The sequence below is a fragment of the Sphaeramia orbicularis genome, chromosome 22, assembly GCF_902148855.1.
Source record: "Sphaeramia orbicularis chromosome 22, fSphaOr1.1, whole genome shotgun sequence".
NCBI lineage: Eukaryota > Metazoa > Chordata > Actinopteri > Kurtiformes > Apogonidae > Sphaeramia > Sphaeramia orbicularis.
In genome coordinates this window covers 49,592,238-49,620,229 of record NC_043978.1, presented here as the reverse complement: position 1 = coordinate 49,620,229, position 27,992 = coordinate 49,592,238, and the positions used below count along the sequence as shown (strand labels likewise).

At 37.3% G+C, this 27,992-nt stretch overlaps 2 protein-coding genes across 4 annotated transcripts; both read right to left on the bottom strand.

The window, feature by feature from the left end:
* Window positions 1–3: 3 nt before the first annotated feature.
* Window positions 4–5,275, bottom strand: LOC115414334 (major histocompatibility complex class I-related gene protein-like). Its single transcript, XM_030127642.1, has 6 exons — window positions 5,137–5,275; window positions 3,615–3,851; window positions 3,262–3,525; window positions 2,170–2,433; window positions 1,911–2,051; window positions 4–566 (listed from the first exon to the last, which is right to left on the bottom strand). Exons 1-6 carry the CDS (start codon window positions 5,198–5,200, stop codon window positions 337–339), a joined length of 1,200 nt encoding a protein of 399 aa, XP_029983502.1. The 5' UTR covers window positions 5,201–5,275; the 3' UTR covers window positions 4–336.
* Window positions 575–27,020, bottom strand: LOC115414335 (hereditary hemochromatosis protein homolog). 3 transcript variants are annotated; one of them, XR_003934604.1, is made up of 6 exons: window positions 26,897–27,020; window positions 25,193–25,429; window positions 24,837–25,100; window positions 22,650–22,913; window positions 22,237–22,539; window positions 575–1,748 (listed from the first exon to the last, which is right to left on the bottom strand). XR_003934604.1 is itself a non-coding variant. In XM_030127643.1 (6 exons), the coding sequence occupies exons 1-6, from the start codon at window positions 26,955–26,957 to the stop codon at window positions 20,831–20,833; spliced, it is 1,197 nt and encodes a 398-aa protein (XP_029983503.1). In that variant the 5' UTR covers window positions 26,958–27,020; the 3' UTR covers window positions 20,352–20,830. The 3 variants fall into 3 exon arrangements, 2 of the variants coding, with proteins under 2 accessions (XP_029983503.1, XP_029983504.1); XM_030127643.1 differs by lacking the exon at window positions 575–1,748 and adding an exon at window positions 20,352–21,060 and having other exon boundaries at window positions 22,399–22,539; XM_030127644.1 differs by lacking the exon at window positions 575–1,748 and adding an exon at window positions 20,927–21,060 and having other exon boundaries at window positions 22,488–22,539.
* Window positions 27,021–27,992: the final 972 nt, after the last annotated feature.

Below are 27,992 nucleotides of genomic sequence, written 5' to 3'. Positions count from 1 at the left end.
TTGTAGGAGGAGGTCAGTAACAGGCTGTAAGTGTTTGTCTCCATAAAGAAAAGAAGTGTTCTTTATCTTTAGTCAGTTTTCAAACAAATGGTCTGTTCTGTCTTTACAGTTTTCACAGGTTCACTGTCCAGTTACTGATCTGTAGTTGTTAATCTATAACCTTACAATCCCAGTTACATGGTATGGAATATGCAAATTAAAAAAGAAATCAGTAATATGTAAACATACCTTGACTTGTATGTCATTACAGACAGTAAATCCACTTCAGAGAACAGAAGTGTTCTCTGTTTGACATTTAAATATGAGACCTTTGAGTTTTCATCATTTAAATTTTACTTAAATTTCACTGACATTACTATTGCCAGCAAAGTAATCAGGATCATAGTAGTTCAGATCTTTTTCCTTCATCCTCTTGGCCCACTCTTCCAGGGACTCTTTATATTTTTCTGGAATATTTGAACCAAATACGAATGAAAGAGCAATGATCTTCAACTCTGGAGAGGAAGAGTTTTCAATGAGTCTCATCATCAGTGAATCCAGTTTTTTAGGCACAGGGATCTTCTTGTCTACAAGGAAAATCACAATCACAAGTTAATACAAGATAATAATAAAATTAATACACAAGAAGAAAGGGTACCTGTGTCAGTGGTGTCCAGGGTTGTCAAGTAACAAAGTACAAATACTTTGTTACTTTACTAAAGTAGAAATTTTGGTTATCTATACTTTACTGGAGTAATTATTTTTCAGCTGACTTCTTACTTCTACTTCTTACATTTTCATGCAGTTCTCTGTATGTTCTACTCCTTACATGTTAAAAACAGCCTCCTCACTCCTATTTTATTCCAGTTTGTCATCGTTCAAATAAAAAAACCCAAAAACTATCCAGATAAATCGTGCCATCCAGATGGAGTGAATTTGATTATGGTTCGATGAGAAGCATAAACATGGACCATTCTGACACCCTGTTGGTTTGTATGTGCTCCATTACACCTGTACATGACACAAGTCAAGTCACACTCCAGCGAGAACATATTAGACATATGTAGTCTAGTATGAAGATGTCCATGGCAGAGACTCAAGAGAACTCCAGCCAAATGTTCCAACCACTCTACTGGATACAGACAACCATACAAGGGTAATAGTTCCTAAGCCTGCCCTGGGTACACCAGTTTTCTCGTCCAGTTTTGTTCTCTTCCATCTGTTGCCCTCACAGATTCCTGCAGCTAAGCTTGGAAGTACATTTACATTCCAATAAAGGTTATTGATAACATGCCTCTGAAGTTTGACTTCTGGCACCATTCCAATACTTATATTCAACTAGTCCTCATATCTTCAGCTCCATGAAACACATGTTAATACTCAGTAGGACACATATATGGTTCTTTAATACATTTGTATTGGACTAAAATGTGTTCATTTTCAATGGGCATATATGAAACAGGTAGACTAGTGCATCCCACATGTTTCAACATTATCATGTTAATATAACATTAATCATTATGGCCTTTAGAAAACTGTTTTTTGGGGAGGTGGGTAGTGCACTATAGGCCCCTGTGGCACCGCCTAAGCTTTTGTCCTCATGGCATTTTTTCCTCTTACATTTACTTTTATAATTTAATTAGTTTTGAAACTTTTACACTTTTACTTGAGTAAAAAGCTTGAGTTGATACTTCAACTTCTACAGAAGTCTGTTTAAACCCCAGTATCTAGAATTTTACCTGAGGAATGAACGGGAATACTTTAGACACCTCTGGTGTCAATACCAGCTGAAATGTTTCATGGTAATATGATAAACAGGTAAATGGGGGACATTCAGGGACAGTGTGTAAAGTCTGACATGCAGCTCAGTGATAATAAATTAACAAACTGAGAAAAGAAAAAAAGAAAAAGAACAAATAAATTAGTCTTACCACATTTTCTGAGAACTATGATTCCATAGAATAGTATGGTGCTCGCAATAATTGTGAATCCAAGTCCTATTAACAGAGACAGAACTTTCCAGTTACTGTTGAACTTGTTTGCCAGATCAGTTCCATCAAGTGTTTTTCCATCTGTAATGAAAGAAAATATGAAAATACAGAATTTCCAAATTTCAGTTTTAGAATTTCATTCTAAAAAGCAGAATACTTCTGTGGATGATGTTGTTTTTTCTGTTTAATAAGTTCCTACCCCAGTAGACGGTCCTGTTGTGACTTCCTGTTTGTACTGTACATCCGTAGGTGTTGGGTTTTTGTGTATAGATCCGAGCTGTCAGTCTGAGGATCACACATCCATCTCCAGATGGTACCGGACCGGTCACTGAGGTCCAAATGGCCTGAGGAGCTGCGTCTCCGACCAGATGAACTGAACCTGCTGATTTGTCAGTGGTGGTCACATGACACCTCAGCAGCGCCTGGTTGGTGTACGCAGTGGGTTTACCGAACACACGCAGTTCTGGAAGTAACAAAGTACAGTTAGAAAACTGTTCACACTGAGCTCCAGCTGCTAAAAACAGAGACAACTAGAATAGTTTTAAAAGAATGAAAGCAGACATATAACTTGTTTGGGATAAATGGCCATTGGATAATTCAAAACATTACAGCAGCAAACACACATGACACATACATCTTATATATTCATTAAAATGTATTACTAAAAAGTTGTGCTTATTGCAGCCTAAATATTTGACATGAGATTAGTTTCACAAGTTTTTTTTTCACAAGCTTTAATTTAGATTTGACAACTACTAAAGCTCAAGGTAACAGTTAGTTTAATTTACTTCATTAATCTCAGTATGCAAATCTAATTCATAAGTTATTTTTTGATTATTTCTTTCTATTGGACTCAGTGGCATCTGATACTGTTCACAACTTTTTACAGCAACAAAGGCTATTCAGTCATCCAGTTATCATTAAACTTGATTTAAGTGTCAAATATCACTGAAAAAAGCTAAAGAATCAATGTTGAATTTAAAATAGTGACATTAACTTAGAATTTAAAGTTGATATTTGTTCATTTGTCTGTTATCAATAGATGTTTTTAGTTGTATTAATTGTGTTTAATTCACCTTAATATTTGTCAAAACCACATTTAATCTGTTTTATTGAGGAAATATTTAATTTATTTATGACTACATTATAAATGCAAACACTTTACACCAGTCAATTCAGATCAAAAGGTCTTTGAATTTACTAAATCTCAATTCACCCCATCTGTCAAACCATTACAGGTCCACATGTCTGTTATTTAATACACATTTGTGTGAACTTCTTCAGCTCTCACCTGTGTTTTTATTGACTGATCTCAAAGTAATTTTCTGGATCATTTCTGGACACAGATGTCTGATGAAATGTCGAAAGGCAAAATTCCTCTCTTTGTCTTTGTTCCAGAGATGTCGAACTGTTTCTGAAGACGGTGATTGAGACGTCCACTTCTGAGACTCAGGGTCAAAGGTCAGGAAGTCCATCCCATTTACTGCCCAGGCTTCAAAAGCAGAAACGCTCCCATCATCTGATTGGATGCAGCCACGCCGCCGCTGCACAACACCTGGAAGATAAAAGGTTTCCATTTTTGTATTTAATAAAAATATTTCCAGTATGTGTCTCATATGACGAAATCAAATGTTGAGAACCCACCGACTGTCCTGTTGATAAATGGAGTGGTCTCATACAGAAATGCAAGGATATCAGCTCGTGCCTCGTCACACGTCTCAGGTAAGTGTTTTGTTTGCAGTGTGGGTTTGAGTTGTTCTTGTCTGGTTCTGCTGTCACAGTATGAGATTTCAACTCCATCAAATAACAGCAGCTGCTCAAAAACAGGTCGACCTGTAGACTTTACCAGTCCAGACGACAAAAATTGTAGAGAGTGAAAACCTAAAAAGACATTTAAATAGTCATGTCATTTATTGTACTAACCAGTTTTTGTAAGTTGTTGAAAGTGTTAACGTTATTTTGAAATATTTTATACATTTTTGTGTGTGTGTGTGTGTGTGTGTGTGTGTGTGTGTGTCTATATCTATATACATAGTTTTGGTCAAAATCTTGTACTGGTGATGGGAGAGTATACATCACTTTGTTTGATTTGTGGTTTTTTTGGTAGATCTGTCTGTATATATAAATGCGTCACTAACGTGTCTGAGCTCTCTTCGTTCCACAAACATCTTTCGTTTGTTTAACTTCTGGTATCGGTGAAACAGTGATACATGGTTAAACTATGAGATGGTTGTACACACACACATACACCCACACACACACACACACAAGATCACAGTTTTTCTAGTTTTTCCTCAGACTGAAGGTTTATTTCTTTCTTCTCTTTGTAGACAATCATACATTTGTAACCAGTGTTGATAATAACACTGATAGTGTTGAGTCCAAAGCTGTAGTTAACCAGCATCAGCCAAAACCTGCCACCTATAGGAGGACAGAAGCAGTGAGCTGCAGACTGAAGACACCTGCTGCAGAGTGTGAGGGAGGGGACTCTGCTTCAGTTTGGCTGCAGACACTGGAGGAGAAACAACTGTTTGGACAAACCATGAAAGGCTACTGGTAGGAATGGACTGCAGTATTTTTGTTTAATGAACTATCTATGATCTATCTATCTAAAAAGTTCAGTTAACGTGAACATATTTTGAATAATAGAGTACTTAAAAAACTTCAAGTTAAAATGTTTGAATAAAAGGTACTTGAAAATATTCAGTTAAAATGAGACAGTGTGAGTAATATGTGACTTCACAAAAGTTAAATTAAAGTTAAAATATTTGTTTAATGAAGGACTTTGAAATGTCTAAAAACAATTGTTTGTGTAAAAATGATTGAGTGATGTGTGTATATTTCTGTTTTGTTTAAAGGTTTTCAACCTATTATTCCTCTGAATAAACAGTAAAAGGAAGAAGAGTTGAGCCGTTTCATCTTTTATGGTTTGCCAGGCGCTGAACAATATAAAAACTGTGTATAACTTGACAGATACTATGAAATGTTTTTCAGTTTGTTTCATGCTTAGATGCTGAATCATAATCTTAACCTTAGATTGAAAATACAATATATATGCCCCTTTGAAATGTAACAAGAAAAAAGTTCAAAATAGATATATTTGACATTCCTGACAAACTGACAGTATTAGAACATGACTCATAAATGACAAAAATAGATTTCTTACCACATTCAGCTGCAGAAAAGATTAAACATAGAATTAAAAGTTCAATCCAATTCAGCTTCATCATTCAGTAAATCTTCACAGCAACTTTAGTGAAAAGAAGAGAAAATATGTGCAGAGTTGTTGCAGCTTTCATGTTGGCGGTTGTTGCTGTGAAACAATAGCAGTGAACAGCAGTATTTAAGGTGACACGAACATGAAAAACGGGTTCCTCTTCTTTGGATTGAACTGTACCTACAGTCAAGAAACAATTTTGTTTACTCACCTTCTTCATTCCAACCCTTGTACACCGCGGGTCACTTCTGGTCCGGAAGAAACACTGAAATCCTGACCAACAAAAGTCAAGACCGAGTTTGTGAATCAAACCTTGTAAATATGGACCAAGCAGTGACAGGGTGTGAATGAAGCAGACTGGTGCACACTGGGGAACATCATCATTCTAATCATTCTCATATTTGGTGCTGTTGTGTGATGGTGTTGTGTGACAATGGTGCAGGCTGTTCGTTGACAACATGAGGTAGGCAACAACAAAGAAAAACTGCAATTTAAAGAATGAAAACACCAGTGAGAGTGTTTCTGAATGTGTCACTCTACAATAAAAGTTTGAAGATTCTTTCATCCAAGCTTTAACCCATAATGACCTGCTGCTACTTTTGTGTCAGTTCCCAAATGAATTTTTCTCTATATTTACTCTTTTTTTAAGTTATTTGTCACCATTTATTAAAATATTATCCTCTGTATTTGTGCATTTTTTTGCAGTGTACATCATGTATTTTCCAAAATTTAATTCACTGATCATGTAGATTTTCATAAAAAGCTTAAAGTTGAGGGTAATTATATCAGAAACAGAAAAGTCAAAATAAAGTGACTTTTTCAGCAAAGACGTTCTTAACTGAACATAAACCAAGTGTTTCCATTCACTGTCACTGATCCAACTCCATTTGTTTTACTGGTGAATTAATGTTGTAGAAAATGACAGTGTTTCCATGTTCACTACGGAGCCTCTGAACGTCCAAATGGGTCATATCTGATGACCATGAAAAGATGACAAACTGTATTTTACACCAGTTACTTACATGTATTGATAGGATTAGTCGATCAACGGGTATTAAACAGTTTAGATCAGTAGATGCTTTGTGGATGTTTGGGTTTTTATGGGTTAAAATCAGGATAAGCATCATCATCTTCTCATCAAATGACTTCCAGGTATGTGTAAAGGAATTTTCATTTCACATAACTGTGGGTGTAGTTTCCCGTATACTTTTCAAACTGGCTCTTCCACATCCTGCTCGGAAGGTGAGATCATTTCAATAATAGAAACCATGCATGAACTAGTGTTTGTTTAACGGTTGAAAATAGGCTGTGTTTAAATTTACACTTGACATTAAATGAACTCAGGCTACATCAAACTCCTTTTGGATTATGTTTTTATATATTTCATACCTGCAGACTGATTAGTGTTTTTATACCATTAAATCACTGATAATATGCAGGTTTTATAAGTGGTAATGCCTTTGGGAGTTGGTTTTATGAATTTATGTCCTTTATGTGTGTTGTGCACATGTTATGGATCCACAGAACATGTTTTAACTGGTCAAAAACATATTGCAGATCTATGTATCAGTTATCTCTGGACTTGTGTCTGAAAAATGCCATTTCAAAGTCAGATAGTCTAAAGATGTGTGTGGCTTCTGTGAATTTAGTTCATGTCTCATCTCATCAATCTGTGTTCATCTGACCAGACAGATTACTATGTATCTATTTCTGTTTCTGTTTCTGTCTTTGTCTCTGATCATATGACATGTTCCACTAGCGGTCTCTGTCCAGTGGAGTGTTTGGTGATGCAGATCAGTTCCACCTCTGTCACGAACACTTGTTTATTTAAGCGGCTGTTCTCTGTCTGTTCTACCCGGCCCTACTCTGCTCTCTTCTGTTCTGGTTTTCCTGGGTCTGATAGTTCATCTCCGGCTGTTGTGGTTCTGGTCTGTCCTTTACCTGGACACCCCACCATGAATGCTGTACATGATGCTCACAGGATTTTGAGTTGCTTTTTACTGCCTTGTCCGTCTCCACTGTCTATGTCTATGAGCCGGGCTGTGACAAGTGGGGGCTCGTCCGGGATCATCCTTGATATGTACAACAATTTTATGTTTTCTGCATAGTCAGAATTTGGTCTGATATGTGTAGGATTTTTGAGTTACTTATGGAATCTGAAATAGGAGTTTAGGGTAGGTAGAAGGGTAGAGTAAGGGGGTGGGAGATTCTAAATCTAAAATCCTAGTGAGGATAAAGCGAGTTCAGAAGATGAATGAATGATCCATATACAAGGTGTCCCAAAAACTTGTATACACACTTTAAATAATTGTAAAGTAGGTGTTTATTAAAATTCATTTAATTTTCCAAATGTAATAGAATTTACAAACATCATTTTATTGTTTTGTCACCGCCTGTTCTCAAACTGACGTCTGTTCTGGCCCAGACACTGCAGACAACACCAAGCAATGGAATGGCACACATCACAAAACAGTTCCCTTGGTATTTGCGTGCATTCACGTTCAATGGCTGCTCTGAATTCAGCGACTGTTGCAGGTTTCATACCATAGACGTCTTTTAGATTACCACTACTCCACCTGTTTGACGTCTGGTGAACTTGCCAAACAAGTGGATTATGTTACAAACCCTGCAGAAGTTGGCTGAATTGAGAGCAGCCATTGAACCTGAATGTACGCAAATACCAAGGGAACTGTTTTGTGATGTGTGATTCATGTTCACGTTGTCAGCAGAGTCTGGACCAGAACAGACGTCAGTTTGAGAACAGGAGGAACAGACAAAACAATAAAACAAACAAAAAATCTCTCTCTCTCTCTCTCTCTCTCTCTCTCTCTCTCTCTCTCTCTCTCTCTCTCTCTATATATATATATATATATATATATATATATATATATATATATATATATATATATATTTTCAGCCAGATAAAGGCATCAGAATAATTTAAGATTCAATGAATGACTTCTAAAATATAAATCCCAGGTATATGTGTGTTCTCTGTTTCAAGTGAAAATAAAACAAATGGTCAGAAAGAAAAATGGGCTGGACTAGTTTATCAGGTTTGATGTGTTCAGACATGTATCAAGTGCTGCAAAGGTTGTTGTAGATAAATATCCTGGCTCTTCCGTGTAATCCTAGAACTCGTGAGCTGTCAGCCGTTATGAAAAAAGTCCTTGTGTGCGTTTCCTCCTGCACTGACACACGAACGCAACAAAGAAGATAGTTTTAAATAAGTTTCCAGAGTCTTTAAACCTATTTTACAAACAGACAGATTCAGAAACTATTTCCTGTCACATTCCATTTCATTAACTCACCTCTGTCGGATGTCTCTGGTCGTAAATCTATTTGCACTTAAATGTCATTTTGCACCTTCTCATTCTGTATATTAGAGCTACAGTTACTGTTAAATCCTGCCGCCTGTCTGTCTATTAACAAAGACTAAGAAATGCCACGTCCACACCAGTCCATTCCCTGAACCCCTCCTCTGGCCTCCCATGTACTTCAGGATAAAACTGAATTTCTCTGAACTGTCTTTAAATCACACACCTCTGCGACCTTATCACTCCTAACAGCATCACCAGAACAAATACAGGCCCACTTTTACTGTCAGGGTTTTATATCAATTGATCAATCAAATTTTATTTATATAGCGCCAAATCATAACAGAAGTTATCTCATGACACTTCACATATTGAGTTGGTCGAAACCAGACTCTACTTGTCATTTGTGTGTTTTTTCAGTTTGGTTTCAGCATGTCTGTGTGTGACACATGAGGTCAGGCTTCTAAAACCACCCATGTTCTCACTAAGTATGGTTCAATGTTTTCTAAATTTTTACTCTTGAGGAATGAAATCACTCCCACCCTTCTTAAACTAACTTGTATCTCTTATATTTATTCTATTTATTGAATCTCAAAGGGAAGGGTGGAATATATCAACTGGGTGTAATACTTAATTGTGATTATGCCGATTTAAGATTTTGTGACTGAATTGTTCTGTGATTGTAAGTGAAGTAAATGAAGCACTGTGTAGCACTGTTGTCCAAAGCAAATTCCCCATACGGAACAATAAAGTTTATCCTGAAGCTTTTTGCTGTAAATCTTTTTGCTTTTTAAGAGCTATATAAATGACGTAAACTTTTAAGGAAGTTATGACTCAATCTGATGTTTTGTAATTTTTTTTCATCATGTTTGATAAAATATGTCATGACTTCCTTCTTCATTCAAAGTTCACAGTAATAGATATACTGTAGAATGCTGTTTATTTAAAATGTTTATTAGGTAATATTGTATACAATAGGTCGTCTTCCATATCATTTCATCCTTAACCCATAAAAACCCAGTGTTATTTTTGTGGCAGTTCCCAAATGATTTTTCCTCTCTATGTAACTTTTCTTTTAGTGCTTTATCAACATTTATCATATTACTCTGTATTCTGCTTTTTTTCCAATGAAAATCGTGGATTTTTCTATTTTTAATACACTGATCATGTAGATGTTCTTAAAAGCTCAGATTAAAGTTGAGGGTTATTATATCAGAAACAGAGAAAACTGAAGAAAAAGTGACTTCATCAAAGTCTGTCATTAACTGAACATAAAATAAGTGTCCTCATCCACTGTCGTTGATCCAACTCCATGAGTTTTACTGGTGATTCAATGTTGTAGAAGATGGCCGTGTTTCCACGTTCACCACAGAGCCTCTGAATGTCCAAATGGGTCATATCTGATGACAAACTGCATTTCACGGCAGTTATTTACATGGATTGATAGGATTAATAGATCAGAAGTTATTAAGATGATGCTTTTGGTGGCTGTTTGGGTCTTTATGGGTGTTGGGACCAAGCAGTAAGACCACCAGGAGACAGGATTAAAGTTTCAAGTGTAGGTTTTTATTCACCCAAACATATTCCAAAAATGATAGTTTTAACAAATAAGTATATAAAAGAGGTCAACATAACAGAACTGTACTAAAAATAGCAACTAACTAACTGGTTGGATGCATCACCAATAATGATGAATCAGAATACAGAGAGGAGGTGGAACATCTGGAGTGCTGGTGCACTGACAACAACCTCTGCATCAACGTGAAAAAGACAAAGGAGATGACTGTGGACTTCAGGAGGAGCAGACACTGCCCCTCTCCCCTGCACATCGGAGGAGCAGCTGTGGAAGTGGTCCCCAGCGTCAGGTACCTGGGTGTCCACCTCAGTGAAGATCTTCCATGGAGCCACAACACCTCAGGCCTGGTTAGGAAGGCTCACCAGCGCTTATACTTCCTTAGAAGACTGCGGCGGGTTGGACTTGGAGGATGGGTCCTGTCGTCCTTCTGCAGGTGTGTGGTGGAAAGTGTCCTCACCTCCTGCATCACAGTGTGGCGTGGCAGCTGCTCTGTGGCACAGAGGGTGAAGGCTGCACAGAGGGTCATCGGGTGCAGCCTCCCCACCACCACGGACATTTACATCTCCAGGTGCAGAAAGAGGGCCAACTGCATCATGAAAGATCCCACCCACCCTGCAAATGCACTTTTTGTCCCTCTTCCCTCAGGAAGAAGGCTGCAGAGCATCCAGAGCAGGACCACCAGACTGAAAAACAGCTTCTTTCCAACAGCGGTGAGGCTGTTGAACTCAGGCACTGCTCCGTAGCCTCTCACCCAAGGGGACGGATACACAAGCACCTAACTGCACCTTATTGCACTGCCTCTGTGCACTTTGCACTTCACTCTGCTGTTTGCACTGGACTTCTGCGTCTACTGTGTATAGGCTAGGTTAGGTTGTAAATATGTGCCATCATTTTATGTAGGTGTTTTAAAGTTTTTGATGTATATTTGACTTATTTTTCAATTAGCCTTAGTTTTAGTCGTTTTTAATGTATTCATTTATTTATTAGTTTTTCATTCTATTGATATGGTAAATACGGGTCCTCAGAAACCAGTTTTGTCCTTTTTTTGTGATGGAATGACAAATAAACTCCACTGAATCCTTTGAACTAAGGCTGAGAACAAGAACTGATGCATCAAACAAACTGACAAAAACTGACTTGAAACTAGAAGCACTCGGAGAGCGCAGACCTCCGCCAAGGCTGATCAGTGGCCCCCCCCGTGGGCCCCCCCACGCCAAGGAGGTTATGTTTTTGCCAGGGTTTGTTTGTTTGTTTGTCTGTCTGTTTGTCTGTCAGTTAGTGTGCAACATAACTCAAAAAGTTATGGACAGATTTGGATGAAATTTTCAGGGTTTGTTGGAAATGGGCCCCCCCACCCCCGATCACCACCAAAATTTAATCATTTCTTCTTTATCCCATTTCCAACAAACCCTGAAAATTTCATCCAAATCTGTCCATAACTTTTTGAGTTATGTTGCACACTAACTGACAGACAAACAGACAAACAAACAAACAAACCCTGGCAAAAACATAACCTCCTTGGCGGAGGTAAAAATGAGAGAAGGAGGAACATATATAGTGGCTTGGCCAGAAATCTTGAAGTAATATTTAATTCAGACCTCACATTCCAACCTCACATCAATAAAGTTATCCAGCGCTGTTTTTTACATCTGTGAACCATTTCAAAAATCAAACCAGTTGTCCCAGACTCCGACCTGGAAACAGTCATCCATTCATTCATATTCACCAGACTCAACTACTGTAACTCACTTCTGTCAGGCATCAGCCAAAAATCATTGTCCCGTCTCCGACTGGTCCAGAACGCAGCAGCTAGGCTTCTCACTGGTTTGAACAGGTGACATCACATCAGCTCTATCCTGGCCTCCCTCCATTGGCTCCCTGTGTGTTTAGAATTGATTTTAAGATTTTACTGATCACTTTTAAAGCCCGAATGGGTCTGACCCCTACCTATATAGAGGAGATGCTAGTTGACTACGAGCCAGTACGCAGCCTTAGATCCTCGGGGGGGCAGAGGTTTCCTGGCTGTTCCAAAGTCCAGGCTTAAATCTAAAGGTGATCGGGCCTTTTCCATCAGGGCCCCTCGACTTTGGAACGGCCTGCCCGAGGAGATAAGGCTGTGGAATCAGTGACATCTTTTAAATCACTTCTTAAAACACATTTTTATAGACTTGCTTTAATGTGCTGTTTGTCCCTTTTAATTTTTAATTTTTTAAATTTGAATCTTATCCTGTTTGAGTGTTGGTTTATATTCTCATACATGATGTTTTATCTCACTCCTTTATTTTTGCATTGATTTGACAGCATCATGTTATGTTATCCCTGCCCTCTTTATTCCGATTCATTTAATTTATTCGAAACGTCATGTTTCTGCATTTGTTGTACACATCTCTCCTATTGTGTTACTTCTGTTTTAGTGTTTTTACTTACATCTTGTATCCTGCTGTTGTACCCTCTGCTTTGTCTGTCAAAAGCACTTTGTAAACTTTGTTTTTAAAGGGTGCTATATAAATAAAGCTTTTATTATTATTATTATTATTATTATTATTATTATTATTATTATTATAACAAAGCATAAATTATTTAATGGTCACCCTACACTGTTAATATAGTATGTGCACCAATAAAACAGTGTACAATTAAAATAAAAAAATACAAAATAAACTAAACTGTATATTAACCCTTTCATGCATGAATTATGAGAACCTTAATCAAGATTTTTTTTTTTTTCCTGAGTGTTTTATTCCTCTTTAGGTATGAAAAAAAAACAATGTGATTGAATTTTTTTTTTTTTTTTTTTTTTTTAAATCAACCTGTTTTTCATGGAGTTACAAAAATGTCCACTCAGCTACACCATGAATTTTATTCTTGAAGCAAAGAAACATGTATTTAAAACCCAATATCATAAAGTGATTTGAAAACAGTGAAATGAAACCATGTTTAATGCAGCTAATCTAATGTTTTCTCACATTTTAACATATTCTAATACTAGTTATTACTCACTTCATGGAGAAAATAGGCAAAAAATAAATATTAACAATGGATTTCCACTCAAGAACTAATCAAGAACAGCAAAGTTACAGTAATGGTATGAATTGCAGTTTATGAGATGATGCATAAGTGTCCACTGTGTTGGTTGATATGGAACTAAAACAGCAAAACCCATGAATATACAAGAGAACAGCTGGAGAGTAACTGTCCACTGTAGTGACCACTATGCATGAAAGGGTTAAATGACTGACTGCAACTGAAGACCATGTGCTGCTAACCAAACTTAAATAATGAGATATGAAAACTAATAAGGTGAAAGTGTGTTTGCGGACGTGTTACCATGTGTGGCTGCGTCCATGACAATGGGTTAAATGGTGTTTTTCCTGTATTCAGTCTAGAAGATCCAGCAACTCAATTTTATTACCTCCGCCAAGGAGGTTATGTTTTTGCCAGGGTTTGTTTGTTTGTTTGTTTGTTTGTTTGTTTGTTTGTTTGTCTGTCCGTTAGTGTGCAACATAACTCAAAAAGTTATGGACAGATTTGGATGAAATTTTCAGGGTTTGTTGGAAATGGGATAAGGAAGAAATGATTAAATTTTGGTGGTGATCGGGGGTGGGGGGGCCCACGGGGGGGGGGCCACTGATCAGCCTTGGCGGAGGTCTGCGCTCTCCGAGTGCTTCTAGTTTATAAAGCACTTTAACACAGACAAGAATGAATAAAAACAATAAAACATAGTGTAATGGGGTGTGGTTAGGACCCAAACACAGCACAGTTCTTGGTAGTTTAGAGGTAAGGCCCAATCCATATAGAGGGTATGCACATACATCACCAGTATCTCTCAGACTTCTGTGTGAGCTGTGAGTCAGTCCAATCCGTCTGGTCATCTGGATCAGGCCGCCTGGTTATAAACCTGGTCTCTACACTGCAAAAAACTAAATCTTACAAAGTGTATTTTTCCTCATTTCTAGTCAAAATATCTCATCACACTTACAATAAGACATAATCACCTAAGGCAGGCGTGGCCAACCCTGGTCCTGGAGAGCCACTATCCCAACTTCTACTCTCTTGCTCTGTTCAATAGCTTTTCCAATCTGCGATCGTGCTCATCTTTAGAGTCTTCCCATACCAGTAAATCATCAATAATGTTAACAACACCATCTAGACCCTCAATCACCTGCACAATGGCTCTCTGGAACACCTCTGATACTGAAGAGATACCAAAGGGTAACCTGAGGAACCTGTATCTTCCGATAGGAGTATTAAATGTGCAGAGCTTGGAACTTTCCTCCTCAAGTTTGATTTGCCAAAAAGTAAGTAAGTAAGTAAGTAAGTAAATTTTATTTATAGAGCACTTTTCACAGACAGAGTCACAAAGTGCTTTATCAATTCAAATCAGAATCAAATTAAGTTTACAGAGACCCAACAGAATCCTTCAAATCCAACAAAAACCCTGATTAGCGTCTAGCACTGAAAAATACTTGGCATTTGGCATACGGGAAACCACTTCTTCAACTGTGAGTAATGGGTAGTGTTCACATTGTAATGGCAAAATTACTTATATCCATATATATTCATATATATTTTCATATATTTCATATATCATATAGGCTTCTAACTCTATTTCAGATATATTCATGTCACTGTGTATTCTAGAGCAGTTTGGACCTCTTTTGTGTTTTGTCCACAGTAGAAGGCCAAACCAACATTTCTCACAGGGGTCTTATCTCTAAGTTCCTGACACTAACCAAAACACTTTTGACACATCATAATTTTCTCATGAGAGACAGAAGACTACATTGTGATTTGTATTTTTGGGTTCAGACCGTCTCAGTCTTTTGTCTGAGTGATATCTCTTTCTATGGAGCTCCAAATAAAGTGATTTCTTTGACACTGAACGCTTGAACTTACCCTTCTTTTTCGAAGATGAATTAGTGGAGTATTATTTTTCCATAACAATGTTTAATTGCTTGGTTCAGGTCTTTAGGGTCCATGCAGATACGTATTTTCTTTGGTGAAACCACAGACACCATACTATTGACCCACTCTGTTGGCTCTGTTTGCCTTTTTATCACTCCCATACTCTGCATGCGGTGTAATTCTTGCACTACTCTGTCTCTCAGTGCAACAGGTATCTTTCTGGGAGCGTGCACTACAGGCGTGACCGTGTGATCTGTTTGTATGTGATGTACACCAGGTAAGCAACCCAGTCCTTCAAAAAGATCTCCATAACTTTTCAGAATGTCATGCTCTTTTGTTACTTCATACAGTCTTTTCATTAAACCTAGATTTAAGCAGGTAGAACCTCCTAGGATAGTAGTGACATCCTCTTGTGTTATTTTAAACTCAATGTTGTGCTTTTGGCCTTTATAATCACAAGTTAGCGTCTTCTTACTCAATGCTGCCACCTTGTGACTGAAGTAGGGAACAAGCTTTGTTTTACTTGCTTTGAGTTTCCCATTGACTTCAAGTGCAGTCAGCGTCTTGATTGACATTGCGTTACAGTCTGCTCCTGTACCCAACCTGACTGTCATTACTTTGCCTTTTATTTTAAACTTTTCAGTCCACATGTCTTATGCTTCGTTTGACTCCGATGACTCCATTCTTGCAACTTGTTTAGTTTCATCCACTCCGACTGCGCCAAAGAACATTTCATTTTCACATTCACTCTGTTCCACTGCATGGACTTTCTTTCCATACTGCCTCCGCTGGTCCTGGGATCTGCACATCTTTGCAAAATGATTATTTCTATGAGATGCATTGCATGTTTGACCAAATGCTGGGCAGTTTTTTCCATGCTTCAGTTCACATCTGTTGCAAATAGTCTCTTTTGGCTCCGCTTTTCCTGTTTTTGGTGTACTTTTTGTCTCTTTGGTTCTGACTGTTCTGAGTTTGTGTACTTCTACTTCTTCAGTGAGCGCTTTCACTTGACTTGGCGTGATTTCGCTTGCATGGCATATATCAATAGCTTTGTCTAATGTCAGATCTGCTTCTCGTAGCAGCCTGCCTCTGACTTAATCACTCTGTGCGTTTACATGACAACTTTTATTCCTGGTTTAATCTGAATAAACGTTAGATCCTATTTCAGATGCCCATGTAAACACCTTATTCCAGTTGAAAAAGAATAGTTCGGAATAAATTTAAATCTGAATAAAGTCACTGGTTTAATCCCCTTTTAATTACGAACTAAATTATTCCTGGGACATGTAAACCCTTTATTCCGTTTGGACTTTATTCCTTCCATTCTGCACATGCTCGTTGTCTTGTCCTGTCGCGATGACGCACACATTCTGCGCTGGTGGAAGAATATGCACTGCAGTCTAGTCAACCCAAACTGTTCCAGTGGGCTATTCTGATGGGATCTACCAGCCTGGAAAACCCTGAAGGAAGAGTTCATCACCTGTTTTTTATTCATTCATTTGTCATGCACTAATGAGTTCGATAAGTGGGCTCAACAGTTTGCACTGCAGTGCACCGACTGCCTTGTTCTCACAGCCCTTCCGTTAGCTTAGCCTAGTTTAGCATAATCGCTTCATTCCTATGGTCAGACGTAGCCAGGCTTTTATAGGTGATTTGAAGTATTTTATGAGTGATTTTGGTAAATTCAGTTCTCCCTAATCATTCCTTTAGTCCGCTGGGGTCAATATGATCACAAACTGAGGCTCAAATCATGGCGATGTGACTTACTGCAGGAATAAAATCTTGGGAAATAAAAACTAACACAAAGCTAAAATGGTAAAGCAAAGCTAATTTAGCGCATGCATCCCTTCCAATAAAAAGATTTTCCAACTTCCGTCAACACAACAGTCCCAAGACTGTATGAGTGCAGTAAGTCGCAGATCTAAAGAAATAATTAGGGAGAAACGGATTTCACAAAATCACTTACAAAAGACAACAAATCACCTTTAAAAAACTGGCTACGTGTGACCATGGAAATGCAGTGACTATGCTAAGCTAAGCTAACAGAAGGGCTGTGAGAACCGAATAAACGTTTCTCATGTAAACCTTTATTCGGGTTTAACATTTCCATGTAAACAGAAGAGAAAATACTTTAGTTCTGAATTAATTTCTTCTGGAAAAATAAATCGGATTTAAAAAACGTCATGTAACTGTACCCATTGAGAATGCCGCATACGATTCTATCTCTTATCAGAGAATCGTGTAGATGTCCGAACTCGCAGTCTTTGGCTTTGTTTTTTAAATCTGTCACATATGTATCGATGCTTTCAGCTTGTTTTTGAGCTCTCGTGAAAAACGTGTCGAATATAAGGTAAGTTCTTTCTTGGTTCACAATAATCTTGAAACCTTTTCTTAAGTACTTCAATTTTATCTTTTTTGTCCTCAGTAAAGTGAAACATGTTACACACTTTTATCGCCTCTTCTCCTGCCACATGAAGAAATGTAGCACACTGTACCTTTTCAGACTTTGTGGCGATGCCGCTGGTCGTACAGAACAGTCCAAAGTGTTGCAGCCAGTTTTTCCAATTCTCTACTAGATAGCCTTGAAGTTCTGCGGTGGTTGAAACTGTGCCATCTTTGTCCAGTTCATCTTCTGACACCGTGTAATATTTATGAGGCAGGACGACCATCAGGTTTAAAACAAATCCGTTACTGCAGAGCCACCACCATTACAGTCAGTAACACTGTAGAACCTCCCCTTAGCTTAAGTACATTCCTATGACGTATGTGTTACGGGTGCCAAGAGGCATAGTCTTAAATACATCACATTTACCACGTTGGACTCCACCAGGGTATGCAGGTAAAAACCAAGATTTATAGAAGGGTGAGGGGAATAATCTGCTGGATGCTGGCGTGGTCTTAGATGTGGATGAGGTTATAGACGTGGTTGTTACCAGGGTGTGATTTGTCAAAAATAGGACCAATGGCCCTGTAGCTTAGTGGCCAAATTAAAAGCTTTGGGAAATGTATCCAGATGCCATTTATTATCACCCAGTTCTGTGTATTTATTATAAATGTATTACAGAAATAGCCCATGTTTTGGTCATATTCAATCAGATCTGTAAAAAAATCAAATTCCAACTTGATATCATTGATACTGATTTATTGGATCAATCCACTTCCTATCTGTTATAATGGGGAAATTTTTCAAAGTCACACCAAATCCAGAATCAGATCCGGAGCCAAATAATTTCACTAACTTTTGTTGACATCATCATAAAGAAGCTGTATACCAAGTTTGAAGTCAATGGGAATTGTAGTTTCGGAGAAGACGACGATTTAAAATTTTTGTAATGGATGACAGACAACGCCGATGGACACCGCATGACGACAATAGCTTATGACCTGTCGGCCGGTAAGCTAAAAAACCAGGGGGGGTAATCATGAAAAAAGAAAACAATCAATCAACATGCTTAATTCTTTTTTAAGTTAACTGTAGGTTCTTTTAAATGTAATGTGATGGACCTGTATGTAGAGGACGTGGTGTCTTATATAGCTCTGTTGGTTACCCCCCCCCCCCCCCCCCCCCACACACACACACACACACACACACACACACACACACACCTCACCTCATCAATCAGACCTCAATCTGTAAACCAGCCAGGTGGGGGGGGTGACTATGTTTCTCTGATATACGTACGTCGGAGCTTACACAGGGTCTTTACACGGGGAACCGTCCCCGTTGAGAAACACTATAATAGTCCAACCGCTTGCATTTCAACATGGGGGGAATCTGCTGCATCTCCTTTGTACTATTAACCAATGAATCTGTGATTTTTTTTTTCCCCTCCTGTGTTCGCGTCCCACCAGGAGAATGTCCCCCCAGTTGAGAACCACTGCTCTATAAGAGGGATGTCAAACTCATTTTCTTTCAGGGGCCACATTCAGCTCACTATGATCTCGAATGAAATACACCCTATAAATAATGATCTCGAATGAACCAGACCAGTAAAATATAGACTATAAATAATGACGACTCCAAATTTTTCTCTTTGTTTTAGTACAAAAAAGTAACATTAAATGCTGAAAATATTTACATTGACAGACTATTCAAACAAAAATGATTTGAATATCCTGAAAAAAGTGAAATTTCATTGAAAAATCAATGCAATTTTTACAGTATTATGACTCAACTTCATTTTCCTCAATTTCTACAAGTGCATTACAGTGCAGATCTACAAAGGCACAAAACATTTAATAACAGGCCGAATATTGCTAAAACTGCACTTTCAGGTTGTTCATATTTGTTCAGGTTATTCACATTTTGTTTTTAATGGATAGTTAGTTAATATTATTATTTTCATAATGTTTCTTAACGTTATGTTTTGCACTAAAACAAAGAGAAAAATTCGGAGTTGTCGTTATTTATAGGTTATTATGCTATTATTTTACTAGCGATTGTATTTATCTGTATGTGGAACTTGAACTAAAATGTTTTCAACACTTTTGATTGTTAGTATCTTCAGCGTCATTTTTGCACTTCACAAATTCCCGCAGACCAGATTGGAACCTTTGTTAGGGCCGGTTTTGGCCCGTGGGCCGTATGTTTGACACCCCTGCTCTGTAGTATCCACTTCTTTTTCACTTTTGCAGTTAGACACTGGTTCTAATGACCATCCTTCCCATGTTTAATAACGATGATGTAATTTACAGATTGACATGCAAGGGCTCACTGGAAAAGCATGTCGTCCTCTACCACTCTGCCATCTAGTTTATAATAAATGCTCCCATCAGAACACACCACTGCATAATGTATGGCTAATGTAAAGCTAATGTATAAAACTCTCCTTGGTCTGTTGTTGATCTGTCCTGTTATTCTTGCTGTTTTATGTATGTATTTTAGCTGTGTCCTTGTGAATATTTTATTAAAATGTTAACTTCTTCTAGTGCTGTGATTGCCCTGTTTAATTTTAATCTTGTTTTTGTTGTTGTTTTAGTTCCCCTTTCCCTCTCCCTCAAAAGCCCTGCCTTTAGTCAGTTGTAAATAAGACTGGTTTCTTAATCTGTCTTGCCTGATTATATAAAAATTAAATAAAAAAAATATTATTACTATTATTATTATTGTTTTTGTTTTTTTTGTTTTTTTCTGGGGAACTTTATTTCTTTTGTAAATATACACCCATTCCTCATGTTCAGGTTCCAACACATTCAAGAAGAAGTTGCAACAGGAGCAGTTTACGACAAATAATGACTTTAAAATCATGAAATAATGTGATGTGAAATGGGTGATGCAAACAACTGATAGTATAATGATTGGATATAAAAGAATTATCCAGGGTGGAGGTAAATGTAAGGAGGATGATAAGCAATAAATACATTGCAACTGTGGTTTATGGTACAATTTAATCAATAGATCTGTAATGAATGTAAAAAAATAAATAAATAAAAACTAAAATAAAATAAAACCCACAAAAACATGACTGTCAAAAAGACACGTTAATGACATTTATGATGACATGAATTTCTTTTTAGGAGGAGGTCAGTAACAGGCTGTAAGTGTTTGTCTCCATAAAAGAAAAGAAGTGTTCTTTATCTTTAGTCAGTTTTCAAACAGATGGTCTGTTCTGTCTTTACAGTTTTCACAGGTTCATTGTCCAGTTACTGATCTGTAGTTGTTAATCTGAAACCTTACAATCCCAGTTACATGGTATGGAATATGCAAATTAAAAAAGAAATCAGTGATATGTAAACATACCTTGACTTGCATGTCATTACAGACAGTAAATCCACTTCAGAGAACAGAAGTGTTCTCTGTTTGACATTTAAATATGAGACCTTTGAGTTTTCATCATTTAAATTTTACTTAAATTTCACTGACATTACTATTGCCAGCAAAGTAATCAGGATCATAGTAGTTCAGATCTTTTTCCTTCATCCTCTTGGCCCACTCTTCCAGGGACTCTTTATATTTTTCTGGAATATTTGAACCAAATACGAATGAAAGAGCAATGTTCTTCAACTCTGGAGATAAAGAGTCTTCAATGAATCTCATCATCTGTGGATCCAGTTTTTTAGGCACAGGGATCTTCTTGTCTACAAGGAAAATCACAATCACAAGTTAATACAAGAGAATAATAAAATTAATACACAAGAAGAAAGGGTACCTGTGTCAGTGGTGTCCAGGGGTGTCAAGTAACAAAGTACAAATACTTTGTTACTTCACTAAAGTAGAAATTTTGGTTATCTATACTTTACTTTAATTATTTTTCAGCTGACTTCTTACTTCTACTTCTTACATTTTCATGCAGTTCTCTGTACTTTCTGCTCCTTACATGTTAAAAACAGCCTCCTTACTCCTATTTTATTCCAGTTTGTCATCGTTCAAATAAAAAAAACTATCCAGATAAATCGTGTCATCCAGACAGAGTGAATTTGATTGTGGTTGGATGAGAAGCATAAACATGGACCATTCTGACACCCTGTTGGTTTGTATGTGCTCCATTACACCTGTACATGACACAAGTCAAGTCACACTCCAGCGAGAACATATTAGACATATGTAGTCTAGTATGAAGATGTCCATGGCAGAGACTCAAGAGAACTCCAGCCAAATGTCCCAACCACTCTACTGGATACAGACAACCATACAAGGGTAATAGTTCCTAAGCCTGCCCTGGGTTCACCAGTTTTCTCGTCCAGTTTTGTTCTCTTCCATCTGTTGCCCTCACAGATTCCTGCAGCTAAGCTTGGATGTACATTTACATTCCAATAAAGGTTATTGATAACATGCCTCTGAAGTTTGACTTCTGGCACCATTCCAATACTTATATTCAACTAGTCCTCATATCTTCAGCTCCATGAAACACATGTTAACACTCAGTAGGACACATATATGGTTCTTTAATACATTTGTATTGGACTAAAATGTGTTCATTTTCAATGGGCATATATGAAACAGGTAGACTAGTGCATCCCACATGTTTCAACATTATCATGTTAATATAACATTAATCATTATGGCCTTTAGAAAACTGCTTTTTGGGGAGGTGGGTAGTGCACTATAGGCCCCTGTGGCACCGCCTAAGCTTTTGTCCTCATGGCATTTTTCCTCTCACATTTACTTTTATAATTGAATTAGTTTTGAAACTTTTATACTTTTACTGGAGTAAAAAGCTTGAGTTAATACTTCAACTTCTACAGAAGTCTTTATAAACCCCAGTGTCCAGACTTTTACCTAAAATAAATAAAGAACGGGAATACTTTAGACACCTCTGGTGTCAATACCAGCTGAAATGTTTCATGGTAATATGATAAACAGGTAAATGGGGGACATTCAGGGACAGTGTGTAAAGTCTAACATGCAGCTCAGTGATAATAAATTAACAAACTGAGAAAAGAAAAAAAGAAAAAGAACAAATAAATTAGTCTTACCACATTTTCTTAGAACTATCATTCCATAGAATAGTATGGTGCTCGCAATTATTATGAACCCAAGTCCCATTAACACAGACAGAACTTTCCAGGTACTGTTGAACTTGTTTGCCAGATCAGTTCCATCAAGTGTTTTTCCATCTGTAATGAAAGAAAATACAGAATTTCCAAATTTCAGATTTAGAATTTCATTCTAAAAAGCAGAATACTTCTGTGGATGATGTTGTTTTTTCTGTTTAATAAGTTCCTACCCCAGTAGACAGTCTTGTTGTCACTTCCTGTTTGTACTGTACATCCGTAGGTGTTGGGTTTTTGTGTATAGATCCGAGCTGTCAGTCTGAGGATCACACATCCGTCTCCAGATGGTACCGGACCGGTCACTGAGGTCCAAATGGCCTGAGGAGCTGCGTCTCCAACCAAATGCACTGAACTTACTGATTTGTCAGTGGTGGTCACATGACACCTCAGCAGCGCCTGGTCAGTGTACGCAGTGGGTTTACCGAACACACGCAGTTCTGGAAGTAACAAAGTACAGTTAGAAAACTGTTCACACTGAGCTCCAGCTGCTAAAAACAGAGACAACTAGAATATTCTCTTATTAAAAGAAAGAAAACAGATACATAACTGAAGGTTGTGTGTTGTTTGGGATAAATGGCCATTGGATAATTCAAAACATTACAGCAGCAAACACACATGACACACACATCTTATATGTTCATTAAAATGTATTACTAAAAAGTTGTGCTTACTGTAGCCTAAATATTTGACATGAGATTAGTTTCACAAGTTTTTTCACAAGCTTTAATTTAGAGTTTAAATATACAAAAGGTCAAGGTAACAGTTAGTTTAATTTAATCTTAGTATGCAAACCTAATTCATGTTATTTCTTTCTATTGGACTCAATGGCATCTGATACTGTTCACAACTTTTACAGCAACAAAGGCTATTCAGTCATCCAGTTATCATTAAACTTGATTTAAGTGTCAAATATCACTGAAAAAAGCTAAAGAATCAAGGTTAAATTAAAAATAGCGACATTAAATTAGAATTTAAAGTTGATATTTGTTCATTTGTCTGTTTAATATAAGATATTTTATACTGATATTTATTAATATAGATCATCAATAGATGTTTTAGTTGTATTAATTGTGTTTAATTCACCTTAATATTAGTTAAAACCACATTTAATCTGTTTTATTGAGGAAATGTCTAATTTATTTATGACTTCATTATAAATGCAAACACTTTTCACCAGTCAATTCAGATCAAAATGTCTTTGAATTTACTAAATCTTAATTCACCCCATCTGTCAAACCATTAAAGGTCCACGTCTGTTATTTAACACACATTTGGATGAATCGAGGCTGGCGGTAGGCATGGGCAGGGGTGGGCTCGGCCCACCTAAATGTCCGTCTGGCCACCCAATTGAAAGTTGAGGGAAAATGTTTATCCAATAGAAAAATATAACAGACTATACTACTATTGGCTCTTATTTGCAATTGGATGGGCAGCCTACAGCCCGCCCAATTCAGTCAGTGATTGGTTGTTATTATTGTTTTGCATTTTCTGAGCGCTTCAGTCACTCATACAGCAGCTCACTGTCTGTCGTCTGTTTCTGAGCTGCGAGAAAATAAACTGCTGCACCTGTCGAGGTTTCTGTTTAATACTGCGATTCTCTCTGTTGGAGTTTCACTGTATCTGTGACTTTTTGACATGCTCTGTCTCTGAGCTTCTGCTGATAATAATAATGATATATGAATTATTATAATAGTTTTGTCCTGTTGGTTTATATGTATATAGTTTTACTGACATTTGAGTCTAAAGTTCAGGGTTTTAGATGAGAAAGCAAGATATGTTGTTTTCTTTGTCATTTCTGACTTTCCAGATTGAATTTGAATAAGACTTTTTGGTTTGTGAAATATGAAAAAATATAATTTAGTTATTTTATATTTACTTTTGGTCCAGTTTCAGTTGTTTGTGCAGTTCTGTTGTGACACCTTTTAGTCTGACTTTGAACAAGAGTAGACTGCCTTCTTTTTGTATAAATTCTGGTCCCAGTGAGAATCATTTTTTGTAGTAGTATTTAGTTTTCATTTTTTTTTAATTTTTCAAGCTCATCCAATGAAAAGAAATATCCATGAAGGACTTTTAAAATCATTTTAATTTTATATTAAAGAGTAAATGAACACAGATGAACCAAGCGACAATTGAATTTCTCTTTGGGGATCAACAAAGTGATTCATATTCTTAAATAAACCACCAGACCACTTCTTTTCAGTGCCATCAGGACTGCAGTTCAAACTGTCAGCCTTCAGGACACTGTTCAGCTTTGCTACCGTCTGTACATACCAACCCAGTTGCCCACCTGTTATTTCAACCAGCCCACCCTAATATGACCGGCTAGAACCGGTCCTGGTACGAACTCCTTCAGCTCTCACCTGTGCTTTTATTGACTGATCTTAAAGTAATTTTCTGGATCATTTCTGGACACAGATGTCTGATGAAATATTGAAAGGCAAAATTCCTCTCTTTGTCTTTGTTCCAGCGATGTCGAACTGTTTCTGAAGACGGCGATTGAGACGTCCACATCTGAGACTCAGGGTCAAAGGTCAGGGAGTCCATCCCATTTACTGCCCAGGCTTCAAAAGCAGAAACGCTCCCATCATCTGATTGGATGCAGCCACGCCGCCGCTGCACAACACCTGGAAGATAAAAGGTTTCCATTTTTGTATTTAACAAATTAAATATTTCCACTATGTGTTTCATATGATGAAATCAAATGTTGAGAACCCACCGACTGTCCTGTTGATAAATGGAGTGGTCTCAGACAGAAATATAAGGATATCAGCTCGTGCACCTGCACACGTCTTAGGTAAGTGTTTTGTTTCCAATGTGGGTTTGAGCTGTTCTTGTCTGGTTCTGCTGTCACAGTGTGAGATTTCAACTCCATCGTATAACAGCAGTTGCTCAAAAACAGGTCGACCTGTAGACTTTACCAGTCCAGACGACAAAAATTGTAGAGAGTGAAAACCTAAAAAGACATTAAAATAGTCATGTCATTTCTTGTACTAACCAGTTTTTGTAAGTTGTTGAAAGTGTTAACGTTATTTTGAAATATTTTATACATTTTGTGTGTGTGTGTATATATATACACACACACACACACACACACACACACACACACACAAAATGTATAAAATATTTCAAAATAACTTTTATCTATCTATCTATCTATCTATCTATCTATCTATCTATCTATCTATCTATCTATCTATCTATCTATATCTATATCTATACATATATATATATATATATATATATATATATATATATATATATATATATATATATATATATATATATATATATTCTTTCCACAAACATCTTTTGTTTGTTTAACTTCTGGTATCGGTGAAACAGTGATACATGGTTAAACTATGAGATGGTTGTACACACACACACACACACACACCTACACACACACATACACACACACACACACACACACACACACACACACACACACACACACACACACACACACACACACACACACTCACACACAGAAGATCACAGTTTTTCCTCAGACTGAAGGTTTATCTCTTTCTTCTCTTTGTAGACAATCGTACATTTGTAACCAGTGTTGATAATAACACTGATAGTGTTGAGTCCAAAGCTGTAGTTAACCAGCATCAGCCAAAACCTGCCACCTATAGGAGGACAGAAGCAGTGAGCTGCAGATTGAAGACACCTGCTGCAGATTGTGAGGGAGGGGACTCTGCTTCAGTTTGGCTGCAGACACTGGAGGAGAAACAACTGCTTGGACAAACCATGAAAGACTACTGGTAGGAATGGACTGCAGTATTTTTGTTTAATGAAATCATGTTAATGAGGAATGTGTGTTTGACAGCTCTGCACCTTAGAAAGTTCAATTAATGTGAACATATTTTAAATAATAGAGTCCTTTAAAAAACTTTAAGTTAAAATGTTTGAATAAAAGGTACTTGAAAATGTTCAGTTAAAATGAGACAGTGTGAGTAATATGTTACTTCACAAAAGTTAAGTTAAAGTTAAAATATTTGTTTTATGAAGGACTTTGAAATGTCTAAAAACATGTTTTTGTGTAAAAATGATTGAGTGATGTTTGTATATTTCTGTTTTGTTTAAAGGTTTTCAACCTATTATTCCTCTGAATAAAAAGTAAAAGGAAGAAGAGTTGAGCCGTTTCATCTTTTATGGTTTGCCAGGCCATTTTCAAGTTTGGGCAGGAGCTGAACAATATAAAAACTGTGTATAACTTGACAGATACTATGAAATGTTTTTCAGTTTGTTTCATGCTTAGATGTTGAATCTTAACCTAAACCTTTAATTGAAAATACAACATATATGCTCCTTTGAAATGTAACCAGAAAAAAGTTCAAAATAGATATATTTGACATTCCTGACAAATTGACAGTATTAGTACATGACTCATAAATGACAAAAATAGATCTCTTACCACATTCAGCTGCAGAAAAGATTAAACATAGAATTAAAAGTTCAATCCAATTCAGCTTCATCGTTTAGTAAATCTTCACTGGAATTTTTGTGGAGAGTTGTTGCAGCTTTCATGTTGGCGGCTGTTGCTGTGGAACAATAGCAGTGAACAGGAGTATTTAAGGTGACACGAACATGAAAAACTGGTTCCTCTTCTTTGGATTGAACTGTACCTACAGTCAAGAAACTATTTTGTTCACTCATCTTCATTCCAACCCTTGTACACCGCGGGTCACTTCTAGTCAGGAAGAAACACTGAAATCCTGACCAACAAAAGTCAAGACCAAGTTTGTGAATCAAACCTTGTAAATATGGACCAAGCAGTGACAGGGTGTGAATGAAGCAGACTGGTGCACACTGGGGAACATCATCATTCTAATCATTCTCATATTTGGTGCTGTTGTGTGATGGTGTTGTGTGACAATGGTGCAGGCTGTTTGTTGCTGTTTGTTGAAAAACTGCAATTTATTGAATGAAAACACCAGTGAGAGTGTTTCTGAATGTGTCACTCTACAATACAGGCTTGAAGATTCTTTCATCCAAGGCAATTTAGATTAACCAATTAACCTATCAGTGCATGTCTTTGGATGGTGGGAGGAAGCCGGAGTACTCGGAGAGAACCCACGCAGACACAGGGAGAACATGCAAACTCCACACAGAAAGGTCCCACCCCCTGTCGACTGGTGTTGGAATCGAACCCAGGACCTTCTTGCTGTGAGGCAGGAGTGCTAACCACTGCACCACCGTGTCCCCCCCCCCTCAAAAAAAAAAACATGATTTACATTGCAAAAAAAATGCACAAATACAGAGGATATTTTAATAAATGGTGATAAATCACTTAAAAAAAAAAGAGTAAATATAGAGAAAAATTCATTTGGGAACTGACACAAAAGTAGCACCTGGTCTTCATGGGTGTGAGAGTGATTGTTTGTCTCTATGTTCAGCCCTGTGATGAACTGGCAAAATGTCCAGGGTGTACCCCACCTTCGCCCATAAGTAGCTGGGATAGGCTCCAAGCGACCCCCGTGACCCTAGTGAGGATAAAGGGGGTTCAGAAA

Coding starts and splice junctions, on each gene's coding strand:
- LOC115414334 (XM_030127642.1), bottom strand. CDS start 5,200: ATGATGAAGCTGAATTGGATTGAACTTTTAATTCTATGTTTAATCTTT. Junction 3,852..5,136: donor CTTTTCTGCAGCTGAATGTG/GTAAGAAATCTA, acceptor ATGTCTTTTTAG/GTTTTCACTCTCTACAATTT. Junction 3,526..3,614: donor ATTTATCAACAGGACAGTCG/GTGGGTTCTCAA, acceptor TTTATCTTCCAG/GTGTTGTGCAGCGGCGGCGT.
- LOC115414335 (XM_030127643.1), bottom strand. CDS start 26,957: ATGAAGCTGAATTGGATTGAACTTTTAATTCTATGTTTAATCTTTTCT. Junction 25,101..25,192: donor ATTTATCAACAGGACAGTCG/GTGGGTTCTCAA, acceptor TTTATCTTCCAG/GTGTTGTGCAGCGGCGGCGT. Junction 21,061..22,398: donor GATAGTTCTAAGAAAATGTG/GTAAGACTAATT, acceptor TTTTCCTTGTAG/ACAAGAAGATCCCTGTGCCT.